Raw genomic sequence first — 13956 nt, 5'->3', positions numbered from 1 at the left:
GATTGAACCAGAAGGAAACAGAAGATGTTGTTTTAAGTCCTCAGAGTTTGAGAATCAATGTACCGTGTCTCTTTGAGCCTGCGGAAGTGCAGGCACGACAATGGCAAGTACAATAATAGTAGTTCTCCTAACCTTCAGCTTCACCCTTCCACAAGCTCCCTTATCAGATGAGCTTCCTCATATACAGCCTGAGAGACACAGAGAGATACAGTCAGGTTTTCAGTGCCGTCATAACAGATGCTATCTGCCCTCTTCATGTCTAATTACCTGTTTACTCTGAGGGTTTAGGGAATAGTTCAGCCACTGCCACTGTTGATAAGAACTCACTTTAGCTCAAGGAAATCAACAAAAGTTGAGGTTCTTGTTTGATTAAGCTATTTGCAGATATGTCACAGTCTGTTTAACATTCTATGTTTTGCAAGCTGACTTTGGATAGGATCGCAATTACGTTTATATCGATGCTTGTTTTAATGAGATCTTACGATTTAGCTGCACATAAGACATTTCAGGGGATGAATGATTTCCCTACACATGTTTTGTAAATTAGATAGATGGTCAGCACCTAAACGCAAGAAAAATATGAATGCGATTACCTTTTGTCACTTGTTGCTCAGGTTCCGGAAGGTGGAGGTACCTCATGAAGTCAGACAAATTAGTGGCTCTCAAATCTCCCTCTATCAATTCCATCAGCCCTCTGCTGACACTTTGGTTATGCTACTACAAACATGCCCTTCTTAAATATGTAAAATCCTAAATCCTGCGGGCCATCTTATCAGCCCTGTTAGTTACTGTACTGAGTCAGCCCAGCATACAAAGCTTCACGAAGCGCCCCTAACTTCTTAGGCCACATTACTGTTCTTCAGCTTTTATATAAATAGCTCAAAGTTACGCTGAGCAAATAATTGAATTCTTATAGATCAGAAATATGATTACGATTCAATTCTATCATTATACTGTACATGTATAGTATGTATAGTTTTTTTTTCATTTGTGGAAACAATAAAGGTTCCTGAATGAAATATTTTGCACTCTTATGTTTGCTCCAAGAAACACGTGTAGTGAGTAAAGACATCGCATCTCTAAACCTACACGAATATTGCTGTGGATGAAGGATAAATATGTGCAGAGAGTTACTTCATTCTTTGTTTGGATTTGTGCATGATTTGTGCACGGCCCTAAATGACAACACATTTTGGTTGACCTACAATTTATCTTAGGTTTGCTCATCATGTGATTGGACGCATGTCATACAACCACAATCTTTGGCGTTACAGAATTCTCACGTAGATCTATCCTGGATTCTTTAAGCGTTTTGTCTGTCTTTGTCTTTGTCTTTGTTTTTGTGTGCGTGTGTGCGTGTGTGAGTGTGTGTGTGTGTGTGTGTGTGTGTGTGTGTGTGTGTGTGTGTGTGTGTGTGTGTGTGTGTGTGTGTGTGTGTGCGTGTGTGTGTGTGTGTGTGTGTGTGTGTGTGTGTGTGTGTTGTGAGGGCTATGTTTGAGCTTGGAGTGCACGTATACCATGTGGCTTCAAGTTGGAACACTTCTACATTTTAACAAGAGTAGTTATCTAGCTAGAATTAAGTTAACAAGTTAACAAGAATAGACTAATTTATTTCACAAATATCCTGTGTAACATTTTATTGCCCATATTAAGATGAAAATGTTAAAATGTGCATTTATACAAATGCTTTAACTTGAATCATGCAACAGGCTGTCCTTCTTCTCTGCCTAGTTGAGGCCCAGTACTTTGCTGTGTCTGTTTTTTTTGGAAACAATTGTGACCCACAGGCTTTCCGTGGATTTTTAAGTATTTTGACTTGTACACAGGGGTGCGTGTTGTGGTGCACACTACAGACTAAGCCTTAAAGTTGAGCCTCGTTATGAAGAATGCTGCAAGCTAAGCTGGGAAGGGAGTACACATACAGGAGGCTTTGTGATTACAAAAGCAGACAACATCCCCCATTAAAACAATGGAAAATATCAATAACTAAGCACATATTGTTCTTTGTGTTACCTGCAGGTCAACGACAAGACATCTGACAGTAGTGATAAAGAAGAACCCTGGCAGACATCTGTCATCAACCAATACAATCTAAAAGCCTCTTTGTGTTTGTATCCAAATGACTAGAATTAGGCTAAAATGGATATAAATTCTGTAGGTCCCGCAGCAGGTATCCTCTTAACAAACGTGTTCTGTTTGTACTATTCTAGCTAAGCATCTGCTTTACTATCATTACCACGTGATGGCTGTTCAAGGTGGCAAAAGTGAATGTGGCTTCCCGTTATCGTCTTGATGTCTGCCAGAACACAGTTTGCCATTGCTTTAAAATGGGATGCATGTCAGTCAGCTTTCAATCTTGTATTTAATATTCTGATGTTTGACTATGTGTACCATGCGTCTCATGCAGATCTTAAATTTCTTCTGTTGGGGTCATTTCTAACAATTGTTTCTTGTTACTTTGCACTGCTTTAGGCATCTACTTTCCCCTTTTGGATGTTTTTTTTTTACATCTTCCTATATCTTTTTTTACCCGTATATCTGGTTATGATTTTCACTGTGATCTAAATTTTCCAACGGTCTCACAGAAAAAGACATTGTGTCTGGCTTTACACAGTTGCTTTACTCATGATGTCATCTCTAGAAAACTGAAGAGCTGTTTATCTCCATGTAATCAGATCAGTGGCTCTTTAAAGGAATCAGGTCTCATTCTTTAGCCCTCATTGACAACATCATACCTATCTCACTGCAGTCATCAAGTTTAACCTGATGCGGATAGTTTAAATGTTTCCAGTAAAACACCCAAAGTGTCAGAACAGAGCATTGCTGCACACAAAAGTTGCATTTGATATATTACAGAGAGCTTACCGTCTTCTTCCTCTTCTTCTTCTTAGTTTTGTCATATGTTTTCTAAAATGTTTTAAGCTCTATGAACACATATTGTTAAACTATACTTTGTGACTAATATTCCCAAAAGCTGTGAGTGAAATCTACACAGAGCTTTAAAGAAAAGAAAACTGTAACAACAATAATTTATTAATGAATTATTCAACAACGACGCAGCTTCATTCAGTGATGAGATGGCTCGCTCTGCAAACCCATGTCATGTCCGTACAACATACAGTATGATTTTTGGATAACATGCTTTTGTTGAAGTTAACATGAGAACATACACTGAATTCAGAACTATGTCAATTAACACAGAATGAACTTTGAGAGCGAATATGGAACCTAAAGTTCAAGAATACTAATCTTTGGTTTTTTAGTTAAAAATCATGGGTCATTTTCACCATAACATTGGACCCCAGGTGCCACTGTAGTCCCACAGGTAGGGTCTGTATTGATAAGCTTTGCAGAAGGAGGTAATAAGTGACGATCTGACCAAATCCTCTCTCAAGCCCAGTCCTTCTGCTTTGTACACATCCTTACAGAACTCTGACGTCTGCTGCTTTCGTTTGGTTTTGTACCGTCGGTTCTGAAACCAGATTTTCACCTGGGTCTCGGTTAGTCTTAAGGTGCTGGCCAGGTGAGCCCTCTCTGGGGCAGACAGATATTTCTGGTGATTAAATTTCTTCTCCAGTTCAAGCACTTGCAGATGTGTAAAAGCAGCTCTGGAGCGCTTCTGTTTCCCTGTGGAGGAAAAACTTGACTCTGAAGAGCTGGGGCAGGATGTGTCCAGTGACTCTATAAAGTACAGAACAAACAGGGGTCATAAAACGGGCACAATGCGTCTGATGTAGCCTGCACATCAGTCCTGTGGTTAATGAGGTTCAAGGTCATTGTAATGTAAACAACCACCACCATCAAGGAAAGCTGTTCTTGGAAAACCATTTTTACCTGTAAAACTACATTCTTCTCACAACACATAGTGGCAGTTTCCCAAAATAAAGACCTTAATTTTAACTCAATGAATATTCTAAATTCCACATCTTAACCATTACTTTGCCAATCAGTGAGAAAACAAACACAAATTATAGTCTGTTCTCACTATTCCTATTATTTCCAATCTGCAGAAGCTCACCTGTCTGCCTTCCAAACGCTGACTCCCGAGTGCAGACTTGCACTGACAGATTTTCAGATTCCTCCCTCCACTGTGAACATCTTTCCATCTTTGACGAGCAGCATTTTTCATTAAATCTTGTGCTGTCCTTACTGGACAGGATGTCCTCGATGAGGAAGGATGTCACCGGTTTGACTGTGTCAGACATTTCCATCCAGTAATCCAGGAACCGGATGCCTCTCAGTATCAGAAAGCTGATTGAGCTGGTTGAGGCAGTGTGCGTGCTCACACACTCACGAGGTCTGAATTTATACAAGTGAAGGGGAGGGTTCACCCATGTGAAAGAGGCGGGCCAACTATGCTAAACTAACTTTTATTGTTTTCCTTCAACAGATTAAATTGATAGGAATCTTTGAGGTCGAGCAAAGATGATTCCTCATCACGGGAAGTATTGTACTTTTATTTAAAGCACCGCATTTGAATGATTCAAACTAATTCTAAGATGTCATTTTGGGCAACTATGCTTCCATGTTTTTTTTTAGCATGATGAAAGTTTTAAGAAAAACCTACGTAAGTCGCTATTTTTCTGATACCACCTCATTCACTTGTTCAAAAATACATTTTAGAACAGTGGCAATACAAATAGTTATTGTTGCTATAATGTAAATTGTAAAATGTAGGAAGTTTCATGGTGATATCTACCATCTTTTTTAAAATTCATATATCTTAAGGGCCATTTTCTAAATATCAATTTCTTTCATTCTAATGTAGGTAATAAACTGATAAAGTTGCACAATGAAATGAATGACAAAATATATCTTTACCTGTACATCGCTATACACAGATACATTTTTCATGATTATACTTCTATTTTGCATTGATTCTATATGATACAACCTTGGACAGGTCAGAGAGTAAATCTGTGCTTAAAACGCAGTGTAATATAACAATAGGTCTAAAGTAAATACTGTATTTGAGCAGGTTATACAGTTCTTTTTGTTCAAACTATTTTTTGAGGGTTGTCGATTTGAATTCATGGCGATATTGACGGTTACTTACGGTGTCATTCGCTTACATGTTCACAAAAACATTGTTTCGTGAAGTCATCACTTTACATGATAATAAATAGTAAATGATAGTTCTCGCCGTTAAAAAAGTATGATTGGTGTATGTTTTTCTCTGGTGCAACACAGAAATAGGAGAATATAGGAGACACTGAGTTCCTTAAGAGAGACCAAACTTTCTGCTCTGGACAGGAATATTACCTGAGAATGTGGTGCCATAGCAGTTAAATGGATTTATATCTTAATCCTCACGCCTCCATCAGCTCAGCGCAGTAACCCAGTGGCCTCAGGCAGACAACACATTCTGCAGGGGAATGGCGAGCGGGGGTCAGAGTGGGTGGTCAAACCTCCGGGAGCACTAATGAGTTTGGCACATTTAGGCCGGCTCCTGAATGGACACACTCATTGTTCATTGGCTGTTTATTTGTTGTTCTCTGTGGTTCAGGCTGACCTTTCTCCAGCAACTGAGGTGTTTACTAGAGGCGTCTATGTTGCTCTGGGATTTCAAGCTTCATTAGGAAATGCACGAATGCAGGTATGATAAACATGACCCCCTGCGCACCCTTGGGTCCCGCTGACTCCAGCTTCCTTGCACCGAGCACCAGTGTCGGTGGTGAGTGCTGATAGCATCGCAGCTTTAACTAGATGAATGACTTTTTATGTTTGAAAACAGGATTTTTTTGGTTTACTTTATATGCAATATGAATATATGGTGGATGCTTTCTATCAGCAGACTAACCCCAGTACAGTGTGTCCTGTCCTGTGTATGGATCATCACTTATGAAAAGCATCCATTTTAAATGCACTGGGATTCCTCTCCTGTGGAACCAGCTGTCTTGTAAACACAGCATTAAGATCATCAGTAGGATATGTTTTACCCTGACCCAGTCCGCGACTGTCTGTCTGCTCAGGTATGTTGAACTGTAAGCACAGGGAGACTTTATCCCTTCGTCTAGACACAGCTTTTTTTATGCTCCCTCTTTTAAAATTCCGCATGTTTATTTTTGGATCATTTTCAATGCAGAAAACTGATAATATTTGAAGAAAAGGAAAGTCTGCCAGCATTTAAATTCCTCTGAAAATGTTATGTTTATTTAAAGAGTAGTTCATGTCAATATCACAAAAAAATAAAATAAAAAAACCCCCAAAACATCCAATTGCTAGTTGATTTTTCACAAAAGCTTAACCAGGAAAACGAAACCTCATGCGCTCAGAGTTACATCATGAGCACAAACAAAGTCTGTAGTGTGAGTCAGCGCCTTCGTTGTTTTGGGTTGGGGGATTGTGTTAGAAATGTCTTTTTTAAACATCTCCCAATGCTGTCATCCCCTGCCCTTATTCTGTGACAATCCACATGATTGCTCTCTGTTGAAACCAGTGGCATTTCCTTTTCCTACATTGTGTTTGAAGCATTCACTGCACAGATATGTTGCTGCATAGCTGTGACATTGCAGAGCCTCCGACCTTTTAGCCTAGGAAGGCATTTGTCTTCCACAGTACAATCTGTGGGGTGACAATGTTTTCTTTGAGCCACTGAAAGTTGTTGTGCCATCGGTGTTCTGCTACTTCTTTGCTGTTTCTTTGTCTGAGATGATAAGTAATGAGTCTTAGTTGGAACTCAACAGTAGATTTGTTAGACTTCTGTCTGGGTATCTTGTCGTATCAGAAATGTTTATTCTCGATCTTACACATTATTGTACATGGACTTTCCCTCTTGTGTACTGTATGAAATAAGAAATATGTAATCAGACTTAAATTTAATTGAAAGTTGTGCCTTTTTGGCTAGTACTATTCCATGGTCTGTGGATGCTTTTTTAACCAAGTGAAAGTTCTCAGTCCTTGTTTGTGGGATTTTGACCCAGTCTATCCCGAAAAGGCTTGATCTTCTGTGAGATTTTTTTGGCTGACATGCATGCATGTTTGAGGTTTGTCTACATTGTTCCGATTTGATTTAGGGACAGGGGATTATTAGAGCCGCGACAAAATGTTCAGTTTACACCCTCTGAATCTGAGTAATCACTAATGTGGAGAACAACGTTCTCTGGTCAGAAGAGTCTAAAATTTAATTTTTTGCCTCTTAAGAAAAACCACATGTAGCAAATGCACGACACCTCACAAGCATTATCTCCACTTTTAAACACGGAAGTGGCAACTTCATGCTGTGGAGATGTTTTGTAATGGGTAGGGTCTGAGAAATTGGTCTGAGTAGAAGGAATGGTGTTAAATCAAGAAGAAAACCTGTTACAGTCTTTGAGGGAACTGACACTGGTGTGAACATTTACTGTTCAGAATGAAAGTGACCCTGGAAATAGTTCTAAGACAGCATTCCAGTGGATTGAGAGGACACATTCAAATGTCTTTGAAATGCCCTGTGAAAGACCATACTTCAAAATGAATGAGAATATTTTGCATGATTTAAAGATTGTTGTACAAACTATCCAGCTTGGAGTAGTTGGATCAGTTTTCTCTTGAGATATAGGCACAGATATCAGTGGATTGATGTGCTGAGCAAAACAGTTGCTTCTGTAATCATTGCTAAAGGGGTCTCAAAGTCTTGACCTTGGGAGTTAATAGTTGAGGAGGGTGTGGTGATGATAAAATGATGCAAGCCTCACAAAATCCATATTCAACTTAACCTTGTAGCACCCAAGCATATGAATAATCATTGAAAAAAATCATTTTGGCTCTTCTTGCATCTCTTTGGGTGGGAATAAACCAATATTTTTGGAATTTTTGGAATTGGGCTATTTTTGATCATTTTAGGCAATGTTGCATATTTGCAACTGTGGGCTTTCCTGATTAATTTTGTAATAATTCAATTTGGAGACCTGACCTCCCATTATCGCTGTGAAAGGTGGACAAAGCAGACCACACCAAACGAGACCAGAACGAACTAGAACAGACCTCCGCAAAGCAGAGTGTAATTCACTGACCCAAGAAAATGATTGCTGTGACAACTGTCGGCACATAAAATGTAATGTAAAAAAATATTACACATGAATGTGAATAATGTATGTAAATTTAAAAAATCAAATAATGTAATGTAAATAAATAATGTAAATAAATAAAAAGCTTGTTGCATATCTACAACTGTGGGTGCTACAAGGTTAAGGCTGAAATAAAAGAAAAACCCAGTAGAAGGCTTTTAACACTATAAGCCATCCATTTCTCATCTTCAGCTTTTGTACAGATGGTTTGATGATTACTTCCAAAATTTGCTGGTATTTAAATGAATCCATTCTTGTTAGACAGAAGTTCCTCATGCCACTTTCTGGAACACAAGCACAAATCATGATAAATTCACCATTATGCATCAGGGTTTAAAAACACATCGAACACTGATTCTTCCAGAAGTTTACATTTTTCTCACAGAAAAAAAAAGGATAAAATCAGACTTGTGCAAACGCCACCGATTATCTGATTTTTATGAGCTGGAGAGTTGGTTTTCTTTTTTGCTTTTTAATTGATTTTTTTTCCACAAATGAAAGTGACGCTACTCTTCCACTAGGGGGAGCTTCAAAGTCACCTATTAAGGTGTCGATTAACAATAACTGCAAAATCACCTATTTCTTAGGCTGAGTTGGAAGCTACAGAATTGAACTTAAAACAGAGGAATCACTGGATTTGTAAATAATCTCAGCTGTAATCATAAACACAAGATTATCAGACCGATGTTTGGAAACATTTTCATACAACCAGGGTGATATATGTCCGTCTGAAGCTGGTGGAACACAAGCTGGAGGCCATAATGATGGCGAGCCTCACGTCATCCTCTATATAAATGGACCCTCATCACAACAGTGTAATCAAATGCTTGGAAGAAAAAAATAGAAAGATAAATCTATCCTTCACGTACCTTCTCTCTGTCCTAAACACAATAAAGCACAACTATACAGACTTGAAAATGAACTATTCAAGGAGTGTAGAAATCCCAAAAACTTATTATAGATCTAAATAAGTATATAAGATTTCCTGCTTTTTGTTCTCACTTATACGGCTCACGGCTTGTATTTAGTATTTTTGTTGTTGTTGTTTTTGGGCTGTTACAAATGCTGCAATCAGTCGATGTAATCTTAAAACGTAATTCTCCAAAACACCTGAATCAGAATGAAAGCCCAAGTAGGCCTGGCTGACCTACATCTAAATCAATTTATGAAGTGGAAAGTGATTAGATCAGTGGTGGAAAGCAACGTGTAGCCTGCAGCCTGAGCTACTTAAGTCGTTTACTCAAGCACAGATTTGATGTAACTGAAGTTTCATTTGAGTATCTTTATTTTATGCTACTTTCAGACTTCAACTCCACTTCATTTCAAAGGGAAACACAAGGTGGAGTGCGTTCTCTGAGTTTTACTGCTTCATCTCTCTTGTTAGTTTCAGGATAGAAATGTTCAACAATGGATGACGAAGCAAGTGTTTGTAATTCATCACACGCTTTAAAATCTAAATGGTTGTGAACAGCTTCACCAAAACGGTTTCAGTTTTTTTTTTCAAGTTTAAAAAAGACAGGGATTTCAAAGGCTGTTTTGTTTTTCTCCTCTCCTCTCCCAATCACCTCCCACACCTCAGATGGATTCGTTTTCTCTTCATGTAAAAACGGATTTTTGCATGTGTCCGTCTGCCGCAACATGCAGCTTCAACGACGAGATTTCGGTGTTGTCATCATGATGTCATATACGGCTGATAGTAGAAGAGAACACAGCAATAAGCTTCTGTTAACACTTGAAATGTGATGATCAGGAAACTCGCTGTTCCACTGTGAAAGAGCTGAGGGAAAGGATTGGTACACATGGTCTCATCACTGAGTGTAGCCTGAAAATATGTCTGATTTAAAGATTTGTTTTCTCTTTCTTTCTTTCTTTTTGTTTGTTTTTTAAGGAGATAACAGACAAAATAAGTAACATTTTAAAACCACGTGCTCTTTTCTCTCTCTCTCTCTCTCTCTCTCTCTCTCTCTCTCTCTCTCTCTCTCTCTCTCTCTCTCTCTCTCTCTCTCTCACACACACACACACACACATGCTCACACCCACGCGGTATTATCTGATCTGTCGGTCTCCGCTCTGTCTACAGCTTTATTCTTATCTGCAGAGAAGCTCCTTGAGCTCCTCTGTCCTCTGAGAACTATGTCTTCTGTCACCGGCCTTCTTTGGCTCAGCAGCCACGTCTACATTTTGAGCGAAACTGATTCATTTATCGATCGATAAACTAAAAGTATTTCCAAAGCATGCAAACTGGAGAATACCGACACGTGGCCATATCTCCCACATCTGTCCGTGGACCGAACGACACCTGCAGAGCCTCCGAACTCGGTGGCTCTGCAGGTGACTGACAGGTCCGACTGGAGGTGATTCCTGTTTGGGTTGAAAATGTTTGAAAAGTTTAAGAGCCACTCTGTCTGCGGGTTTGTTTACCAAGCAAAGCTCCGGGACAGGACAAGCTCCCCAGCCTTATCAGCGCGGGTCTGTGAATGGGACAATGATGAGCTCAGCTTGATAGAGCAGCGCTGTCAGGTCAGATGTCACTTCATCCATTAGCTCTTCGATGGCTTCCTTTGATAAACTGCGCAGCTCTGTAACTGCTTTCTGATCAGGTATGTTGCTCTTAATTGGATCCTTGGTGCGAGACAACTTTGAGTTTGGTCAGATCCCTGCCATCCCCACGTGCATGTGGTGCGAGCCTTTTGATATTGCGATTTATATCATCTGAAGACAATGAATTTTGAAAAAAAAAAAAAAAGAATTTAAAATACTGCTTTATATATGTCACAAATGACCAGATGTTATGGAAAGCTTATTAGATGCATCTCCAAGAGTTTAGCTTGAATAACAGAAACATGTTATAACCATTATTGCATTCCTTAAATCTTTAATGAAAAAAACATTTGTTATGTTACGTATAAAATATACAATCAGTGAAAAACCTTTTTTTTTTAAAAGGGGGATAATTAACGTTATCCCTCGGGAGTGGGAATCGTCATGCTTTTTAAGTTCGTTGGGCGTTTCAAAGAGATAAAACTCATGGCATAATCCAAACAGAACATACAATAAACATTTGAAAGTAAAGTTTTTGATGGCCAATATTTCACAAAGATCCTCTAACACCAAGCAAACGAGGCCTGAAGCTGTCCGTGGTTGAGGGGCCCCTCGGTGTTACTTGTTAAATCCACCAGCTGGTTGCTGGATATCTGTGCGGCGCTCACGCTGACTGGAGGTGACGCGCTGTGATAAGCGCATCCGTACAAGCTGCTGTTTCCACACCCGAACACTGGATTATAGTGTCCAACTGTCACGTTATACGGTGCTGAATGGGACACTGCGCTGCAGAACTTCCCGTCCCGCACCAGCACCGGCACCGCCACCCGCCTCGGCGCAGGTGGATAACCCGCCAGCTCCAGAGACTTGTCCTGCCTTTGACGCTTACATTTGTACCTCCGGTTCTGGAACCAGATTTTGACCTGGTTGGAGGTGAGTTTGAGCGTGTGTGCCAGGTGCTCCCTCTCCGGGGCGGACAGGTAGCGCTGCTGTCTGAAGCGCCTCTCCAGCTCGGACACCTGGGACTGGGAGAAGAGGACCCGGGGCTTCCTGCGCAGCTTCGCTCTGCTTTTGGCTTCGTTGTCACAGTCAGGCGAGCTATCAGGACCGCTCATCTCTGGACATCAGGGGGTGGAAAAAAGTTGAACCAAAAACAACTCAACTGTATGAAACTTTGACAGTTCACATTATATCCGACGGCTGCTTGATAGTTTATTTTTCTACGAAACTAAACATGATTTTGTGAGGAAGACTTTAGCTACCAAAGTTTTACTTTTTTTTTCTTTTCTGTAGCCTTGTTTACCAAACTGACACTATAAAGTCAGATGAAACGCTATATCCCATTGAATTCAAAAGAAAATCGAATTATTCCACCAATCGAATGTTTCTGCCACCTGTGTGGAAAATTAAACAACCTGAAATAACCTAAATTATATGAGTTTTTTGTATCTAAAATAAGAAACGTAATATATATATATATAGTAGTTGTTTTTTATATATATACAATTAGTTGTTAATTGTTGTTATAATTTAAAGTCTGTCTGACTTTACTACAATTTACTCTTATTCAGGTGGAATAAATGTGTACAGCCCCGCATGCACATCTCAACCATAAGAAAGGGCTCCTTATAATGTAGCTGATTACTTTTGGATGCGTTGGTGGAGAAATGTCACAAATGAGCACCCCATATACTATGGTTTATTAAAGTCAAATGCCTTTTAGAATTTCTTGTCGCAGGTGGAGCGAGATGGGAAATGGAAGCGTGAGGGTTCGTGCAGGCCGCCTTTGGTTTTGCGTCCACGTTCAATTTAGTCTAAACACGTAAAGGTCTATCTTGAAAGCAAACAAACAATCTTGACAGTTCTGTGGGCTGCTGCGTCGTCTCACCCTTTTCACGGATCTCTTCTGCTGCAGCTGAGTTGTGAGCGCTGAGTTTTCCCTGCGTCCCAGTGTCGCACAGCTCACTCTGACAGTCGTAGAATTCGCCGCTTCGGGCCGCAGCCCTCACGTGCTGGTGATGATGCATCGGAACAACTTGATCGGTCATCAGAAAATCATTTTCAAAGTGGTGGTCTAGCCTTAAAATGTCCTTTACAGAAAAAGGTGTTGAGGTAGTTGAACTGGGATGCATCCTCCTGACCATTAGATGCAGCTGTGTTTCCGACCCTTGCCAATCTGGAGCTGCTGCTGATGCTGCCGGACGGAACTCTTCACTGACTGATGAGTGAGGGGAGATTTAAATCATTCAAGGGTCCCGCGGCTAATGAACAAGGGAGATAGATATCAGCCCCCGTCTGAAATACTGACCAACACCCAGTGAGTTCTGCAGCTCCTTGTCTTCTCACCTTACAGCAACACATCTCCCATGTCCTCTCTGTCAGTGTGAGGTGGTGTAATCAAGAAGCCTAATTAAGAAAGAAGACTGCGGGACTGGCACTAAGTTGGCGTGTGGCCAACCGCAAGAAGCACCTGTAGCTTAACTACTTCACTTTGATATTTAATGCTGTGTGGTATTTTTGGAACGGGTCGGGTAAAGTTTTTTTTTCTTCTTTTTTTTTAAACGAATCATTTAGGACCTGCCATGTACGTGACTTTAAACCAGCATATCCATATAAATGATCAATAAAATAAAAGATAAAAAGAACTGGAACTCTGTATATAAATTTTGTTGCACTGTTGCAAACAAGAGAAAGTAGGCTATCTCAGAGAAATCAATCTTATAAAAAAAAAAAAAGGGGGGGGGTAATTTATTCAGTGTCTCCACCAAACCACGCTTCTGGTGAGCCAATAAGCCGCTTAATCAGCACGCAGGTCCTCAGGGGTTGAGTGATCTCGGATGATGTCGAACAGCTTTACCACCGACATTGTTTTCCAGCCATGTTATAAGCGTTCTCAGGCCACAACAAACAGTAACATTACACCTGATGTTGTGGAAGTGGAGAGCCAACGGCGCCAGCCTGCAATGCTTGACTGAGGCCGAGGCGCGCCTCCACACAGACAGGAACACGGGCAGACACGGCCTGTCCCACTGCAGGAGATATATGGAGGTGCGTTTTTTTCTTTTTTTCTAAGGGGATGTTATTAAACCTGTTGAAAGGGCCCTTCATCAGTATCGGACAAATGGAGTCAGAGCAGATTAAGATATTTCAAAGGGACCACATTTAGAGAAGTTGGCTATTTCCAAGAGATAAAACGGTTGGAAACTGTGTCAAAACAGCTATAACTGCTCGTTAGAAATGTATTAATCAAGCATTTCAATTAACAGTTCATTAAAACGCCAGCTTTGATCAACTTAATAACTGGAATCGTACCAATTCTGGAGTATAAATGATATGATTTGTTGTGTAAACATTGATGAGTTAATGA

The 13956-nt window shown here is 40.1% G+C and overlaps 2 protein-coding genes across 2 annotated transcripts; both read right to left on the bottom strand.

The window, feature by feature from the left end:
- Positions 1 to 3017: 3017 nt before the first annotated feature.
- nkx3-1 (NK3 homeobox 1) lies at positions 3018 to 4274 on the bottom strand. Its single transcript, XM_075469130.1, has 2 exons — positions 4019 to 4274; positions 3018 to 3681 (listed from the first exon to the last, which is right to left on the bottom strand). The coding sequence occupies exons 1-2, from the start codon at positions 4209 to 4211 to the stop codon at positions 3284 to 3286; spliced, it is 591 nt and encodes a 196-aa protein (XP_075325245.1). The 5' UTR covers positions 4212 to 4274; the 3' UTR covers positions 3018 to 3283.
- A 6756-nt stretch (positions 4275 to 11030) lies between these two features.
- nkx2.7 (NK2 transcription factor related 7) lies at positions 11031 to 12733 on the bottom strand. Its single transcript, XM_075469167.1, has 2 exons — positions 12478 to 12733; positions 11031 to 11706 (listed from the first exon to the last, which is right to left on the bottom strand). The coding sequence occupies exons 1-2, from the start codon at positions 12731 to 12733 to the stop codon at positions 11153 to 11155; spliced, it is 810 nt and encodes a 269-aa protein (XP_075325282.1). The 3' UTR covers positions 11031 to 11152.
- Between the last annotated feature and the right edge of the window lie 1223 nt (positions 12734 to 13956).

The sequence above is a fragment of the Odontesthes bonariensis genome, chromosome 6, assembly GCF_027942865.1.
Source record: "Odontesthes bonariensis isolate fOdoBon6 chromosome 6, fOdoBon6.hap1, whole genome shotgun sequence".
NCBI classification, from domain to species: domain Eukaryota; kingdom Metazoa; phylum Chordata; class Actinopteri; order Atheriniformes; family Atherinopsidae; genus Odontesthes; species Odontesthes bonariensis.
The sequence above is the reverse complement of the archived record's forward strand: the minus strand, read 5'-3'. Positions and strand labels throughout refer to the sequence as shown.

Excerpts from the sequence above, each read along its gene's own strand:
- nkx2.7 (XM_075469167.1), bottom strand. The coding sequence starts at position 12,733 with ATGGTCAGGAGGATGCATCCCAGTTCAACTACCTCAACACCTTTTTCT. Across the intron at positions 11,707-12,477 it reads AGAAGAGATCCGTGAAAAGG|AGATGAGCGGTCCTGATAGC; the intron begins GTGAGACGACGC and ends CCTGATGTCCAG.
- nkx3-1 (XM_075469130.1), bottom strand. The coding sequence starts at position 4,211 with ATGGAAATGTCTGACACAGTCAAACCGGTGACATCCTTCCTCATCGAG. Across the intron at positions 3,682-4,018 it reads AGCGTTTGGAAGGCAGACAG|AGTCACTGGACACATCCTGC; the intron begins GTGAGCTTCTGC and ends TGTACTTTATAG.